Source organism: Echeneis naucrates, chromosome 17, assembly GCF_900963305.1.
Source record: "Echeneis naucrates chromosome 17, fEcheNa1.1, whole genome shotgun sequence".
NCBI lineage: Eukaryota > Metazoa > Chordata > Actinopteri > Carangiformes > Echeneidae > Echeneis > Echeneis naucrates.
In genome coordinates, this window is record NC_042527.1 from 8,173,849 (window position 1) to 8,191,514 (window position 17,666).

Sequence of the window (17,666 nt, forward strand, 5' to 3'; positions counted from 1 at the left end):
GTACTTTTTTTTTTTTTTTTATAAGGAGCATTGTGGTGGTGTTCGTCAGATATACCCATAACAAATATTTACATGGTAAATCTTTAATCCACAGTATGAGTGAGATGCTGGTTTGCCATGTGGTGACGCGTAAAGCACAGACCTGATATATTTGACAAGTTACAGTGAAGTGGTATGTAATTTAATTGTGCAAAATCATGCTGGTTTCTTCAACAAGTAAACTTTGTTAACTCAAACTGCAGTATTGATGATAAGCTCGACATGCTGCACAGAGGCCTGTACTACAGAGCAGGGTTTGAGGATAGCAAGGTAAATTCTGGTTGATGTGGGTTTTCAGGCCAGAGGCCATGATGGCTCACTTTCTCTCAGGGTCAATGACCATGGATCACTCCTACAGGAACCCAGAGAGGACAAAAGAGTTTCCAATCAACTGAAATAAGTAGACACAAGTCAGACTTGTTTTCCTGTTGGGGTCATGAGTGTTCACAGCTTTTAGTAAACGGTACAGTTAACAGCGGTACAACAGCGGAAGGATGTGTATGTTGAACCCTCAAATTTAGGGATCCCTTTCTATAAAGGTTTTGTGAAATTTTCACAAAAATACCCTTATACAAAAACCTAGTTCTGGAAGCTTGCTGGTTTGCAGGGAAATAGCTATTACAGATTAATATTACCTGAATAACTATTCATTAATCTGACGATAGAGAATGATCCAAACACTTAAATAGTTACAATTGTAAATGGACATTTCAGTCAGACTGACCTCATCAGGCATAAATACATCAGTAAGAAAAGAAAGAAAAAATGAATACACTTGTCCTTAATCTGAACATCCCAACCAGAAACCAGAAAGTTTACTTTCTGTTCCAGTTGTGATCATATCGTTGGAATTTCTCCTTAAATTTCATTTGAAGATGTTGCAATCAGGTATCAGTTTCATCTTGCATCATATTAAATACTTGGTGTACTTCATGTCCTGACTATGCTGTGATTTTACAATTCAAGACTTGTTAGCCCAGTGTTAGCTGAACTAGGTGAAAAACCAAGTAAAAAAAAAAAAAAGATTTTCCAGGAAAGGCAACGTTGGATTCAGTAAAACCAGATAATGAAAAGATATCGTTAGTATGCTGAACTAGCACTGTAGTACCAGTTTTGAAGTGGTAGAAGTTGGCAACATCACCAATGTCTGAAGGGGATGATGGAAAATATTCTTTTGTACAGCATTCAAATGTTATCAGAGGATTTGATAAAGAGCTGCACCTTTACTGGTGGTAAACATTCACAAAATGAGTTCAGCATGATCTCTGGGCACTGTGACAGATGAAATCTAAAAATAATGTATTCTAGTACATAATCACAACATCCCTTGTCAGTGAGAAATAGAGAACATTCACAAACCAAGTGAAATACATAAATATTTTCTCTTCATGTCATCAACACAGCATTGAGAATGACTCCTACGGGTGGAAAACACATCCACAGAATGAACCCTGTGTAGTACTGACACAATTGTCACGTTGTCCAACGTGAAGCTAATGAATTGCTCAACTTTGTCAAAGATATGAGCGATGACTTAAGTAAAAGCTACCATGAATCTTCAGAAGTGTCAGTGCTCTTGTGCACAGAATTCTTTGTAGAGACATGATCATTTATAACAATTCCTCCATTCATTAATCCATTCAAGTTTTTTCGTTACTAATTAGTCCCTGTCAAAGGGAAAGTCTGGTGGTGTTCTACAATTGTTGATTCCTAGAAAAGATCGAAACCAACGAGTCAATCCATCAATCTCACTTTTCCTGTGAAGCAAAGCCTGAAATACTCTGTTCCCCTGTGCCATTGTCGACATCAACACCACTCTTGGCACTGGTTGACATGTTCATACACCGCAAAGTGTATCTTGAATTGATCCTGCTGTTGTTGAACCAAGAGTTCAACAAATCTGCAAATCTGCAGCTGGAAAAAGTCCCCAGCAAGTATGTTATTTCCTTCTGTTTGAGTGATGAAACACTACAGTGTATAAGGAAATTCTGATTGAATACAAACGTAATGTTGCTTTTGACCTGTTCATTGGATTTCTTAAAGATAAAAAAAATATTGAGCATCAAATAAAGTGAGCAACTATAACAGGATAAAATTACAGAGCACATCTTATAGTGTAAATTCAATACATTTCAAACTGGAGCTTTTGTCCAACAGCTGTTCTGATTCTAAAATCAATAGAATAAACTCTTCTTTGATGAACCACATTATCACTCACTCACACACTCTCACACACACACACAGAGTCAGATATTAAGTCTCTCAGCTCTTGAGATGAAAAACAGTAAAAATTTCCACAGTGGTCAACAACATAGTAGAATAAAATGTGGGTTTTTGAATTGTTTAAAGTATGACTGAATGTAACATGCAATCATTCCTACATTGAGTTGTATTTCAATGTACTTAGGCCTCAAACCTCTGAAACTGAGATAGAGGAAGTAGTCTCTCCATCAGTTGGTTCATTCATGACGTTAAAGAGTTGATAAAAAAAATACTGCATTGATTTGCTACTTCTAAAAATCACAGCATTTTTAATACTTGGCTCCATATGAGAAGCACACTTGTATCATTTCTGCCAGATTTCCTCTCCTGGTCACGAGTCCTTGGTGTGTGAAATCTGTTTCCACAGCAGAGCTTTCAGATTGTTGAGGATAAGTGAGTGCTCCATATTCATCTGTCCAGCATTGCCCTTTAGAGCCATACATGCATACAACTGCCTCTCCAGTTCCTCCCTCATCGCTGATGGTGCCCCACGCAGGAGGTAGTCCTTCAGTGCCCCACATGCCTTTGCCAGGTTTGGCTGGAGAGGCTCCTCCCTGCAACGCTTCTCTGCCATGTCGCATGATGTCCGGCAGTCCGCCCCGTACAGACAGTCAACGTCCGCCTCGCACTTCAGTACTCGCATGGTGCGTCTGAACTCGTCTTCAGGTACAACTGCCCGGGTGTTGGTCAGACGGAGCTCGTGGCGGTCAGTGTAGCCAAAGTGTGGCGCAGTGAGATCGCAGATGAGGAAGCTGCCGTAGGTGCCGTGAAAGATGTCCTCCACCAGCTCCAGCAGACCCATGGCGATCTTGGCTTTGCGAGGCCAAGAAGGGGTGAACCACTGGTCAATAGTGCGCTGCAAACTGCTTGGCACCCAGGACACCAGAGGCCAGGGTAAAGACAAACCGTATAGAGGCCCATAGGGGACTCGCTCTGTCATGTACAGGTCTCCACAGTAGCCAAGCAGGCGAGGTGTGTGTCCACGATCCTGGAGCAGCAGGCCCAGCAGCACCTTAAAGGACACAAACAAACTCTCTTAGTCCTACTCTTAGACTTAGTTATATTTCCCCCGCCATCCAAAATTATATGAAGGCCATGGCCTGTCACTATACCTCGTCCATCTGCAGGAGAGCCCACGTAGAGCGTGCTTCTGGTAATGACATCCGTCCATCTCTGTTGCCATCGGCGATAGACAGTATCTGGCTAACAAGGCTGATAAGGTTGGTCTGCTCTCCAAGTTTGGACTGAGATATAGACAAAGACAAAAAAAACTGCAAGATTGGTGTCTTGGCAGTCACATCACAGATCTGGTTCTGGATAAACCTTTCTAAGCCTGATTCCACGGTCCTTTACCTTGAGGTGATTGAAAACCATTTCTCTGAACTTCTCCACTGACGTGCCTCTGGTGGGCTTGTCAAACACAGGGGTCTCTCTCCGAGGCTCCGGCTCCTCACCCAGCTCGTAGTGCACAATCTCCCCCAACTTACAGTGGATGATCCCATCGTGGTCTCCCCAGCTTCCTGTATATACCTGGAGTGTTGAGGAAACTCTTAGCTTGGCTTATCTTAATCACTGGTCAATGTTACATCTGTAACAACTGTAAGACTCCATTTTATGAACAAAATACTGAGAGTTTAACAGAAAGAACTATGCATACCTGGTTGTTTGGCAGTGTTGACAGACATCTGCCCATATATAGTGTTTCTTTGTCACACAAACTGCTGCAGGCTGAGCCATCAATGATTCCCTTCCTGTATTTATCACACTTGGAGGAAGAGAAAGCGCAGGCAAGTGTTTGTAACTCCAATTCTAAATTAGTTAGGTTGACCTGATTGTTAAGTAACCCTCTGACCGGGCACCCCTCATGGTGTGGCATTTGAAAGAATCAAGGTCTGAACAAAAAAAAATAGCATGAGTGAGTAAAGTCAATACTCACAATGGTGTTCTTGCACTCGTGGCCTCTGCACAGCTCTGTGTAGGCGGAGTATTGCACGTAGATCACCCAGCTCCCCACCAGCACAGTGAGCCATGTAAGGAACAGGTACTTCACCCGGACAAAGGAGATCCGAGCCTACCCAGAGTGAGCACAAGCAGACGCACAAAGATGGATCCAAATCCGAAATTTGTTCTTGCTGCTGTGAATCCTGTCAATTCTAATGACATTACTTAATGTTCATCGTGTAGGTATTACATTATCCCAATGGATTCAGATTTATTTGTAATCCATCTGATACCTGAAGAGCTATTTCAATCAGGGCGAATTGTCACCTGACAGACATTGTAAGGCTGACTATTAATAAAAGTTAACCGGTGCCTTTGTGGTGTACTGATATTTCTTCTGATAAACAGCTGAAAATCATAAAAAGAACTTTTCCATTCATGTTAAACTTTTCCCAAGAACATCTTTGTTGGTATTAAAATGAAAGTTAGTTGGCAAGTCCGTTAACCAAGTGATAAGTTCACCAGTAGATATATTAATACACTGCTGTAGTGCAATGAACCAAAAAAATAAAAAAATAAAAAGTAAGTTGCTGGAAGTGGCAGTGGAGCAGAAAAAAGGAATTTAGGTCAAACTTGTGGTATTAGCAACAGTATGTGACTTTTGCCAAGGCAAAACTGCAATTAGTTTTTCTTCAGGGACTATAACAGCACTTGGGAGGATCAAGTGATTTCGACTCTCACTGTGATCACATGGCAGGAACAGCTTATGTTGTGTTTATTTTGGCAGTGTGCGGTGCTTCTCTGTTCAGCTTCAGCAGTTTCCAAATCTTATAAAAATTTGCACCCTGCAAGGTAGAGAGGAAGTCAAATAGCTTTTTATATTTGATATGCAGTAATTATCATCAAGATTTGTCTGTTTTGAGTCCATACAAGCAACAGACAACAGGCAGAAGTTGATTCACATTATTTTCTTTGTTTCTTTGTACATTTTTGAGGCATATGATTCTTTAATGGGGGGGTTTCAACATGATAAACCAAACCCTCACAGAGCTTTTTTTTTGTTTATTTTCTCACATAAAATATGTATAACTTCTCTACTGTCAACTATGAACCACACAGAAAAGGCTGTATACAGGAAAATCATTTTCCTTCACCTTGGTACAGTTCACCAAATCCTCTACTGGCAGGAGGAGGCTGTCTGTCTGAGATATAACAGCAGCTTAGAGCTGGATAGATAGTCCTCTGTAGAGCTCCCTTGTTTTTAAATGCTCTGAAGAGATGAATAAACAGATAGTGGGGCCTTTGGGGAGAGAGCAAGGAAGCATGAAGCAACTACACTCAACTATCAGCTTCCACTTGTTTGGAATGTATAAAGGTGAGTAGAACTGGAATGAGAATAAGAAATGCAATAAAACAGGAGAATAAAGGACAGATTGTTAACCAGTGAATCAGTTAGAGTCATGTGTGCACCTCTACAAGCACATGATTAATCTTGATTTCCTAAGACCCTGCATCCTCATATGAGGGCATCACATTCGGGTTTTTTTTTTTTCCACTTTTACAATAATTTTGCTTAATTTAGACCTGTTGGACAGGTCGTGTAAACTTTGTCTTTCATCCTGCGGTCACCAAAGCACATTACAATGATCAGCGTACAATGAAAATGGCCAACAAGTCCCACAAAAGCTTGTCTCTCAGGAGGTTAAAGTTGTTAAAGTAGAAGAATTGGAACCTGAACAGGAACGCGTAAAATTGTTCATTTACTCCATTTGGCCTTTTACAGTGTCTCCTCTTCCCTGGAACCTATTGTGTAGTGATCATCACAGCTAAAATCACTTCACATAAACTTCACTGACCCTATGTAAGAATTTAATGTCAAAAAACACCCACAAATTATTAGAGAGATACTATATACAATCACCTGCAATTGTATTACGACCAGTGATTTGGGAGATAAGAAAAGCAGATAAGCATGAATACAAAATCTATCTATATTTAAATATAAATAAAATAAAAATTACAGGACCCACAGAGGAAAGGCATACAATGTCCTTAATATGGATATAGCAGTATGATAAAGTTGATACCAATAAGCAGCTGATGTAAATACTGAAGATTACAGGAAGTGTTAATATAGAACACAACAAAGAAAGCTTTGCAATTGAACAGGATAGGCAGAGACACCAAGCATAATCTTATGGGCAAAGCGCACTATTATATTATTATATTAGATTCAGTTACCAGCTCTTAGGTGTCATCAATTACCAATTGTTGCAAGGACCAGTCACTGCAGCAGACATTAAAAACTGCAGATGGACTAATCTGTGGCTGAAGGAACTGCCCTCAGTTAAATACAGCAGGTAACTTCCTGTCATCCTCTTCCCATTCACATCTTTTCCTAACGATGTGTCTCGGTAGCTGGAATGTCACTAACCCAACATATTTTACAGTCTGCAGCCAGTCAACCAATCCTTACAATACGGTCCCAGGACAAGGACAGCAGTGCATAAGCAGTGCAAAGCTTGTATCAAAGAGCAAGACCCCACAGGAAAGACAGAAATTCACCAAATACAAAACTTCCTTTCAGTTGTCTTTTGATGGTCTGCTTCTTAAAAAAAGTTTGAAATTCAAGTGCCATTTTTCCTACATGAGTCAGAAATCTGGTCAGTGGTCATGTGGCTTTGTGTGCCCCAAGAGAACTACATTTAGTAAAGCTAAAGGAGAGACCAGCTAATTCACATGGTGTATATCTGTTGACCTCAGTATCAACAGGAAAACACTTTGATTAAGTCATGAGTCATTTTCAAAAGTACAGAATGAAGTACAGCCTCCTTTTGGCTAATCTTGCTTAATTAACTAGCCCTGATGCCAAAGGAGAGCAGCATAGTTGAAATCAGCTCTTGTTTCATCTTTCAAAGGAGTTCAGCCACCAGCAGTCCATACCCAAAGCTGCGATGAACTGGCTAATTACATAGTGAAGCAGATGCAGTCGGTTATTCTCCTCTCTCCTGCATAAGCTGCTTTCTGTACTGTACTTTGTTGGCAGCAGGCCAGTGATGAAAACAAAAACAAGAGCTTCTGTCCTTATCACCCGAACCGGGGGATTACTGAGTTAAAGTCTTGGCAGCAGCCCAGTAATGTCAGGAGAAGAGAATATCCAATCAAGTGATGTGAAATGGCTCCAAAAGAGACTGCGTTCTGCAAGAGACTTGCGTTAGGGGTCCTGACATCATTATAACTATTTCTCCTTCCCTGATGTCCACAGTCTGAGACACAGGCCTGGACTCTGCTCTGAACAAACAGTGAATCGGCCGCGATAATCTTTAATCAACAGCGACATTCCTCAGGTGTTTTGCAATAGCTCATGACCACCATCATCTGAGCAGCTGGATGTGTATTTACTGCCAGCTGTCAGATAACGTGATCGCCCGACGACCTCAATATAACGGGAATCCATTCAACAGAGCAATTACCGATGTGGTGGTATTACCTGGAAATAGAAGGACTTTTTCACCCAGGCCCGTGGAAACAGACCCTTCGCCATCACAAAAATGGATCATCTCAATACGTGGACCTGGCTGTGGGAGATCATCCAAAATACATGGGAGAAAGCGTCTTTGCACATGAAGCCACAGCGGCTGCTCACATTCACATTGACGGAGCGGGACAAAATCACCGCATGCCTTCAGCCACAACGACCCTCAGTCCTGGATCGTCCGGTCAGTCTTGTCTGTCAATAATTATTATTTCACTTTGCCTGCCTTAGCCTCTGCTCTTAGCGGCGGCTGCTGTTCTTCAAGCAGAGCAGCCAACATGCTGAGGGGGGAAAAAAACGGGACCTAAAGGCGCAGGCGCAGCCTCCTCTGCCAATAAAACGTCTGAAAGTTTTTTTTTTTTGGGTGGTCAACCAAAATGATGACAAAATGTGTGTGAAAGAGCGATCGGTGGAGGGTCGCGGCCGCGGCTCATGTCAGTCACTGCGGATGGCTGTTGGCACGAGTCAAGCTGCCGAAAGCCGACACACACTTCCGCCAGGCCCTAAAATAAAAGCACGAAACCACTGGGCCGAACACAACTTCCGATCACCACATCCAAAAATAAACCTATTCAGTAAATAGCATATGACGTTGTGTCTTCATTAAGTGGTTAAAATGTCCACATGGTTATTAGATTACATTCTGTTTAATAATGTGCACCTCGTGAAGAAATATGTGTTTAATCTGCTAAAATCTCTGACCGATAATAAATGATACTGAAAGCGTTAGTTTGTCCTCTGATCCAACGTTGGCGGAGTAAAGTGTGCAAACAAAGTGTAGAGGTTCCAAAAAAGTAAATAGTCCCTGTGCTTCTTTAAGGGGCGGATGTGCTGTGTTTGGTAGCTAAGTGCCCTGCCTACATTTTCAAATGTTTGAAAAAAGGTGAAGCCACAGCGGCTGCCAGCAGCGGCGGCAGCTTCTTCCCATAATGCACTCCCCGACCATCAGCGGGAAACCAAAATGGCGAACGTGCTGGGGGAAAATGAGCCGTTTGTTATTTTCTGAAGAAGCCACAAGCCCCTCAAGTTCCCGCGATGCACTTTTGAGGTAGTTTTCTACGGCGGAAGGAGCGGGATAACAGCGGCTTTTCCTCTCGAGTTTTTTTTGTCGTTCGAGTGGTTGGTAGAAGCGGAGAAGACCGAATGAGGTATTGTTGTCATCATGTTTTCCTCCTGTTGGGGGGTGTGGGTCCGACGGTCAGCGACCTGCCCCGGGTTGCGGCTCCGCATGCGGGCAATTCATGCTAACAATCGGGCCTGTTGCTAACAGCTTCATGCTCCGGCCACTGTTTCACCGAGCTGCGGTGTCTCAGTCTGTCCCTTTAGCCTCTGATCAGCCTCGTCCCGAGCGTGTTCACCCAGGTCTCAAACAAAGGGACTGTCGACCTGCCTGGCTTAAAGGAAGACTAACATTTAACTCTTCAATCTGTGTCTAACTTCATAAACAGCAGATCAAATGTATTTACTGTTGCATTTATAGAAATATAACTGCCACCGATATTCAAAGGACATTTAAAATGAATTTCATTGACCTGCCCATTTACACTTTCTTTTATTTATTTATTTATTTCATGTTTTTGTGGGGGGTATGGGCTAGGTTAAAGAAATTCTGAGCACGGCCCTCCAGCCATTGTACTGACTGCTCAGTCTTAATTATTTGCCAATTAGTATCAATGATTATAATTACCTGTTGTTTGTACCCACAGCAGGGAGAATGTCGTGTTTCATTAAGGGCCAATGTTTTGTAATGTCTTCAATCACAAAATCATCCTTGTATTTTCCATCACGATTACACAAACATGGCAGTATTTGCCTATTTCCTTTTGTTATCAGGTACAAAGAAATTACACCAGTGTTGCAAATTCAAGTATTGATATTGATGTTAGTATTTTCTTTAAACCAGATTCTCTTAACCAGATTTAAACCAGATAAGAAACATTTCATCCTGAGTCATCATGGAAAAGAGCAAGCTGTTGCATTTTTCTTATGTTTGGAACTATTAAGACGTAAATACAGACATCCAAAACATTGATGGGCAAAGAATGAAATATCCAAATGAACAAAGAAAAACTGTTGCACATAATTCACTTGGAAAAAAATAAAAGAATGCATTTTCTTAATTTTTCAGAGACTCAGGGGTTGTGGCCCACCTGTCTGTCCATCAGAGAGCCCACCCCCAGCGGCAGCAGCAGGCTGTGCCCTTGTCTCCCACAAGCCTTTCTGCTAGGGGGGAGTATGGAGAAGACGGCATGTCGGGCAGGTTTACAGAGGGACAGGATGTCTTGGCCCGGTGGTCAGATGGCTTGTTCTACTTGGGGACAATCACAAAAGTTAGTGTAAATGAAGCAAGCTCCTTAGTACTGTAATTAGTTCTCTAACGCATATACCATACGATTTCCATACTGAAACTGTCAAGTGTGAAATCTTTGATAGGGTTTTTAGATTTAGTTTGCTTCTTTTGGTAGCTGTGCCATTCCTCTGTAGTGTGTTCAGATATTAACAGTATGTAACCATAAAAACATTATTTTAAGGAACATGTCTATTTTTTTCATGTCTTTTTCAGATAGATCGCCATAAACAGCGCTGTTTTGTTGTCTTTGAGGACCGGTCAAAGTCATGGGTGCTTTGGAAGGATATTCAGACAGGTAAAATCTTTACTTATCTTCTTAAATATACACATCTTACATCTTATTAAATTTAAATTAAATTTCAATTAATTCAATTACCAAGAATATAAAAGATTATATGAAGCTTTTTTTAATGGCTTTGGGTACATCTTATGTTATTTTGGTGGAATTCCTGAATTTATATTGGACTGTTCACACCCGTGTTTCCCTTACTTATCTCCCTTACTGACAGTTAACTGTTGAGTGTGCATCAGCACAGCTGCAGTGCATTGATTACATGTGGTCACGCAAAGCAGAGTTGTATAAAGAGACTGGGGTCATTCTAATAAATTCAGTTAAAATACCTGTAGGAAACCTGATTTGTGACAGATAAAATAAAGTAACAAATATTTGTCCTTTAACTGAATATTTGCTATTTAATATTAGTTATTTGTAAATAGACTTGATCCTTGTGTTCCCACCCAGCTGTAAGTTCTCATTGTAATTTCCCTTACTTTGGAGGGTTTGTATGTGCCTGTGTTGTTTTCCTCCAGGTATTCCAGTTACCTCACACTCTAAAGATGTGTATTTAAGTTAATTGGTGACTCTAAATTGCCAGAAGGTGTGAGTGGTTGTTTGTCTCTGTGTGTTGGCCTTGTGATGGACTGGTGATCTGTCCAGGGTGACCGTGCCCCTCGCCCAACGTGAGCTGGGATTGGCTTCCTGTGACCCAGAAATGGATAAGCAATAGAAGATAAATGAACGAATGTCAGGCATTAATTAGACCAATACGGAACTGATCTGATGTTTTATTTCTTTTCAGAGCAGGTCAATTGTTGCTGTGATTGTTTCACTTGTTTTTATATGGGAGGTATCAGTGACATAAATATTTTTACTTTGAATGAGTGTTCCCTAATTTACAAGCCGCCTACCCATTTCCCAGTTCCATGTTATATTGTTAGATGCAATGGCAATCTGAAAAAAGACGAGACGCATAATATGGTTCAGGCCAATAAATTATATTCAGATGAATAGTCAGATGAAAACACATTTTCTCATCCAAGTAGTATATAATTGTCCACACCTCTGTATTTGGTTTTATTAGACCAGGTTTTTGAATATATCTAATGTTTTGGTACCATCATGGTGAATTGAATTTTTTTTTCACATTTAAAAATAAATGTTTCTTTTCATTGTCCTAATAACTCAGAATAGTCACTTGTCTCCTCATTAAAACACAATTTCAGCTGCTTGCTTATGAATCTGCATAATTGGAAATTGTTAAAGCATTGTCAAATTGTTTTCTGTAACATATTCTATTTCAGGTGATGAAGATGATGACGATGATGAGGAAGATGACATTGTGTGCTCCATATGCCAGGATGAAACTTCAGAAGAACCCAATGAGATTGTCATTTGTGACAAGTGTGGACAAGGTACTGTTTGCTGTCTCTGATACTCTTAAACATCACATTGAGCCTCTCACTTCATCTTGTAATTGAGCTCTAATCTCTGGCCATTGGGGTGTTTGTGACACAGTAAATAGCAGCTTGGTTTAATTATGTTTGTTGTCTTTAAGGCTACCATCAGCTCTGCCACTCCCCCATCATTGACGCCTTTGTCATTGACTCGGATGACAAGTGGCTCTGCTCAGAGTGTGAGCTTACATCAATACCGAAGGTGCAGCTTTTGTTTTGAGTATAAATGATCAAACCCTTTAGTGCAGAAGTTGATTACACAAATAGACTGAGTCACTATAAGAAAATCTGAAAGGTAAATAGTTTGTGTATGCATAGTTTTAAACACGCCTTTTTTTTTTTTCTTTTTTGGTGTACAGAGGGGGGGCTCACACAGGAGGGGAGCGTCTGGTAAAGATTTTCTACAACAGCAGCAACACCAGCAACAACAGCAACAACAGCAGCAGCAGCAGCAGCACCAGCAGCACCAGCACATGCAGCTGCACCTGTCCTTCCCATATGCTCTAGAGGAGCTAGTTTGGGACCAAGGACACAAGACTAACATCCAGCAGTGTTACTGCTACTGTGGGGGCCCTGGAGAGTGAGTAACATCTAGCATATTTAAAAGCTCATATTCAAGGATTTTTTTTATTTTTTTAATAGAATCTTATCATGCATGCTAGTGCAGTTGACTAATTGTTTCTCTTTTTCTTCTAGCTGGTACCTGAAGATGTTGCAGTGTGACAGGTGTCAGCAGTGGTTCCATGAGGCCTGTCTACATTGTTTACAGATGCCCTTGCTCTATGGTGACAGGTGCACCAACCGCTATACTAAAACATGTTTCACCATATTCATGACCATATCTACACAATGGTTGTTGAAAAGGCTACTATTGTCTACCTGGCTTTCTAAATCAATTACATATTGAATATTAAAATTGCAGTGAACATTACCAACATTACCTCAGTTTTACAGCCTTCAAGAAATAGTAAAAGAATTTACAAGCTTTCCTTCTATGAAAAATGTGGGATATATAGTGGACAAAATGATTGCAAAATTATAATGTATAAGTATAATGAAGTAAAATAACCCATCTGATGGGGTGATTATTTATTTTATTATTATTATTATTTATTATTTCAATTAATATTTTTTATTGATTTATTTTTGCCTTCTTTTTCTGCAGGTTTTATCTGTTTATTTGCTCTGTTTGCAATGGTGGACCAGAATACCTCAGCCGCCTGCCTCTCACATGGTAAATGCATTTCGAGATGCATCTTTGCTTACCTTTGACACCAGCATGTTGCTTTCTTTCTTTCTAAAGTAGCCTGTTTTAGATATTACTGTCCAGCTTACAATTCAGAGTTGAGTCCCATTACGAAGTTTCAGTCTTGGATGTATTATTTTATGCATTGGCATTTAGGCGAGTACAGTACTGACCTTGCTTTTACTAAAATGTTTCAGGGAGGATGTCACCCACTTGAGCTTGTACAACTTGAGTGTGATCCATAAGAAGAAGTATTTTGACTCTGAGATGCACCTGATGGCATACATTAACGACAACTGGGAGCTGCTGCAGCTTGGGGAGGTGAAGGCCTATTTAAAAAATCTAGTTACACATACAATGTGTGTAGTAACTTAAGGGTGCTGTGTTTATTAATCGGAAGTAATGTTAGTATTAGTATCTTGCAACTTAAAAAAAAAAACAAACAAACACATTGGAGGGTTCATAGAGGGTTAATTGATTCAACAGCTATTATTACGACATTACAATACATAATCAGTGGGACTGTCTTATGAAACTACTTGTTTTAGTTTTTGTTTTTTGTCCCTTGCATCCTAACTTTCCTGTTTGGTAATCTCCCTTCCCCTATGCCTGCAGCTTGCCAACACTCCAAGATCAGAGCGATATGAATGTGTTCTGGAGGCACTGAACAACAACAACAGCATGCAAGTCACTTCCTTCTCCTTTTAATTGTGTGTCATGCAGATGATAATCTGAACGTGGTAACCTGGCTTTGTTGTTTCACTACCCATCATTATGCTCTCCCTTTTCTGTCTCTCCCAGGTTCATGTCAGGGAAGGAGGTAAAGAAAAAGAAGCACCTATTTGGACTGAGGATCCGTTTCCCTCCCTCTCCACCCAATTCTGATGAGCCAACCAGCAGAGTGATGGAGAGGGCTTCACATGAAATCACCATTAAGGGATGCAAGTCCACCAAAGCTCTCTCTGGCATGGGGTAAGATGTAAAACATGGGGAACATCACTTCAGATTTGGACCCTTTATTTTAAGTCATAATATGAACTGACCCTGTTAATTATACTAAACTTATCCTTTAACATTCATAGTTGAAAGCGAAAATCTAAAGGTCAAATGTGATAAAACCTACAAAAGGTAGTAATTTGATACTGTCCTGCACTCTGTTTCATAATATGGGAGTGTTTACTGTTTCAGTGTTTTTAATACACAGCTGTCACAACTTGTGAAACTTGAAAAATAATGTTCCTCTCCTCTAGGACTTGCAGTAGGTTAACTAATGGCACAGAGAAGAGGAAGAAGAAGAAAAAGAAAAAGAAGAAGCAAGGAGCTCGTTCTCTGGAATCTCTGGCTAAGCCACAACGCTCTGGTGAACCTTTGTCCCAGGTGTGTGCGTATTTGGATTTGCATGTGTGTCTTAATGGGCGTAGGCTAGGTGTGCACATATCTTAGGAGTTAGGTGTTTGTACATTCTGTATATTTCTTGGCTCACACAGCCATGTTTGGGATATAACTAACTTCTAATGGACACGGAAAAAGTTAGTATTTCTCAGTGGGTTATCTTCTAATCTAACACTTCTTACTTTGGTTTGACAGCATATAAGAAAACCTCTACCACTAGAGTCCCATGTATTGGATCACTTAACTATCAAGTAAGTGAGATAATGTGCATTTCTTCTGGCAAGTACTGAAGCATAGATGCACACCTTTAACATAAAACACTGGCACCAATGACAGGCTGAAGCTCAGCACCAGTTTGACAGTTGGCTTCAGCTGCATTTTTCTTTTTCTGTGGGTTTTGAACTGTTTTCATTAATATTGTTTCTGTCTCCCTTTGTTACTTCACTGTTAATACAATACTAGGAATGAAAGGTCTCTGTTGCCTTCACAAACTTCAGATGTGGAATCCATAGGAGCCCTGAGCACCTCTGAAACTACCTCAACTAGCATTTCAAGACAGTCTAGGTATGTACTGTATGTATGTATTGTCTCACTTTGACATCTGTGGTTCCTTGAGGTTGATATTTGTGAATTTAAGTTTGCTGTATAAAATATTCAGATAGACTAACATTATTATTGGCATATGTGCAAATTCTCCTTGACATGACATGTATTTTAATAATAAACACTGAAACCTCCTTGACATTGGCATGCTGACATTGTCAGTATCTATCTTTTTTGCATTCACCCTTTATGTGTACTTTGTTTATTTCCCTCTGAATTAAAGTCAGTTTTCTAACTTCCTCTTTTCCTGTCAAATATCCTCCAGCCTCTGTAGCTCCAGCAAGACACTCACGACAGCCTGTATCATGCCCATTTCCTCTCCACCCTTAAAGAGGAAACGCGGGCGGCCACGACGGGCCCTGCAACCCCCTAACCCGGAAATCCCCCCTCCAAGCCATGCTGAACCAAACCCCTCAGCGACAGAGATGCTGAGTGCCCTCCCAGGGCTTCACTCAACAGACATAGTTCATGGCATGGACCCCAATAGCCAGCTCTCCCACCTCAAGAGCTCCATCAGCAGCTATTTTGGAGCAGCTGGGCGATTGGCTTGTGGGGAGAAATACAAAGTCCTGGCCCGACGGGTCACCCTCGACGGCAAGGTGCAGTACCTGGTGGAGTGGGAGGGAGTAACAGCCTCCTAGGCTTGTCAATGTCATCATTTCTAACTTTTTACCAGCACCTAGAAGAGGTTTATGGCTGTGATGAGGACTCTTGGACAGCCAGTGTTTGGAGCATTAAATGACATATGCCTTTTGTTTAGTTTAGACAGGAGCAAGTTTTGCCTGATAAGCTTACTGTAAAGCCTACTGGTTCTGTGCAGCCCAGTGTGATAATAGCACATATGAACATGTACTTTCTTCTTTAGAAAGATTACATTTCAGTGATCAAGTTGAAACATTGTAGTTATACCACACCATGTGTTATTTTGCTCTTTAACTTTCATCTACATTGAGTGTTTACAGGAACCCCTACTTCTTCGGGGTCTGATAATTGATCAGTGCAGTGCACCTGTAGGCTTTCAGTGAACCGTTATTTGCTTGATTTTTTTTTTTTTTTTTTTGTTTTTTTTGACCCAGTGATATGCTTTCATTTCCAGAAACAATTAAGAAACTGTATACAATTAACAAATTGTAGTTTTCCAGGCATTTACATGGTGAATCTTGGGTGATGTGAGAAAGAGGGCACATTTTATTCAGACATATTTTGACAAACTGCAATCATGCAATGAGGAATTTCTTTGGTTAACATTTATTTTCTTAACACATTTGCAAAAATAAAAACATGACCCTTTTCAGTGACCCCTCATTCTCCATTCCCAACTGTACCTCTTGTTGCCCTGGGCAGATAGATCCTTCTGTGATGTTTGGAGAGTGTGCTCTTTTGTGAGCAGCTCAGGAGGAGTTCACAACAAAAGAGATGTGCTGCTGCAAATGTTTATTTTATATAGAATTATACTATGTTTAATGTTACCTTTTTCTTTTTTTTACTTCTGCTTTCTCATATGCCTGTTCTGTTCCACATGGCATATCTCTCAGATTTTCTTCTTCTTTTAAATTGGTGGTTGCACATATCAAATTATATTTTTCAGGCCATTATCTCACTTCAAACAGATCAGTTCAGCCTTTTCAGCTCCTACAAGGCATCATTTAGCAAGTACGTCATACTACCCAGTTAAAATTGGAAGTGCAAAACTCAAAAAGAATATCCACAAAATATGTATAATTGTTAAATATCCCCACCATGGAAATAACAAGGAAACTATCCATTATGAAAAACAAATTTTCCTGTTCGCAGCAAATATTTTGTTGGAAAATTCTGTGTCTTTATCTAAATATATATAATTTTTAAAGCATTTTCATTTGAAATTGATGAACTTTAACTTTGAAGTCTTGTAAGGACCTATTTAGTTTTTACTTTTTGATAGTTATTCCAAAAATAAAGTGCTGAGTAAGATGAATGTTGTACACCCATTTCCCAGACAGAACTGTTTTTCTGTTTTTTGTTTTTTGTGCTGCCTATGCAAGTTAGCCCTGGACAAATGTTTTGTTTCATACAGCATGACTACAATGAGCTCCAGCATCACTATTTTGACAATTTGACTCAGGTGCTTTAAATTTTGTCATGTGATGGGTGCAACAAAATAATTTAAAAACACACTTGGGTTTGTGCTTTTACAGTCAAGTTCACCTTGTAGTCTAAACACTCAGGACGTGCCCGAAAACTCCACTGTACAGCATAGGCCAGCACCTGCAGCTTGACAGGAGGTTTGGATGCAAGTTATTTACTCAGTATTTTTGGTCAGTATTTTTATACCAGGTCCACTGTTTGTTTTTTGGACCTTTATGTAATTATGCTACAGGTGGCTCACCAGTTTTTATATATATATATATATATATATATATATATATATATATATATATATATATATATATATATATATATATATATATATATATATATAATTTGTAGTCCATTTTCACTGCTACACTTGCTTGTTTAAACACAGTCACTGGAAAACTAATATGCTGTATGTCATGGCGAGAGGTGAATACTGAGTGGCTGTC

The 17,666-nt window shown here is 40.1% G+C and overlaps 2 protein-coding genes across 4 annotated transcripts; one reads left to right on the top strand and one right to left on the bottom strand.

Moving 5' to 3' along the window:
* Nucleotides 1-4: 4 nt before the first annotated feature.
* On the bottom strand, nt 5-8,251 carry dipk1aa (divergent protein kinase domain 1Aa). 3 transcript variants are annotated; one of them, XM_029524877.1, is made up of 6 exons: nt 7,733-8,246; nt 4,238-4,372; nt 3,959-4,066; nt 3,655-3,831; nt 3,414-3,545; nt 5-3,313 (listed from the first exon to the last, which is right to left on the bottom strand). In XM_029524877.1, the coding sequence occupies exons 1-6, from the start codon at nt 7,784-7,786 to the stop codon at nt 2,633-2,635; spliced, it is 1,287 nt and encodes a 428-aa protein (XP_029380737.1). In that variant the 5' UTR covers nt 7,787-8,246; the 3' UTR covers nt 5-2,632. The 3 variants fall into 3 exon arrangements, with proteins under 3 accessions (XP_029380737.1, XP_029380739.1, XP_029380738.1); XM_029524879.1 differs by lacking the exon at nt 3,655-3,831 and having other exon boundaries at nt 7,733-8,251; XM_029524878.1 differs by lacking the exon at nt 4,238-4,372 and having other exon boundaries at nt 7,733-8,247.
* A 411-nt stretch (nt 8,252-8,662) lies between these two features.
* Nucleotides 8,663-17,467, top strand: mtf2 (metal response element binding transcription factor 2). Its single transcript, XM_029524678.1, has 15 exons — nt 8,663-8,925; nt 9,906-10,107; nt 10,341-10,422; nt 11,709-11,819; nt 11,963-12,063; nt 12,221-12,441; nt 12,558-12,653; nt 13,027-13,095; nt 13,305-13,428; nt 13,723-13,790; nt 13,909-14,079; nt 14,358-14,484; nt 14,695-14,750; nt 14,962-15,063; nt 15,368-17,467. Exons 1-15 carry the CDS (start codon nt 8,921-8,923, stop codon nt 15,741-15,743), a joined length of 1,911 nt encoding a protein of 636 aa, XP_029380538.1. The 5' UTR covers nt 8,663-8,920; the 3' UTR covers nt 15,744-17,467.
* The last annotated feature ends 199 nt before the right edge of the window (nt 17,468-17,666 follow it).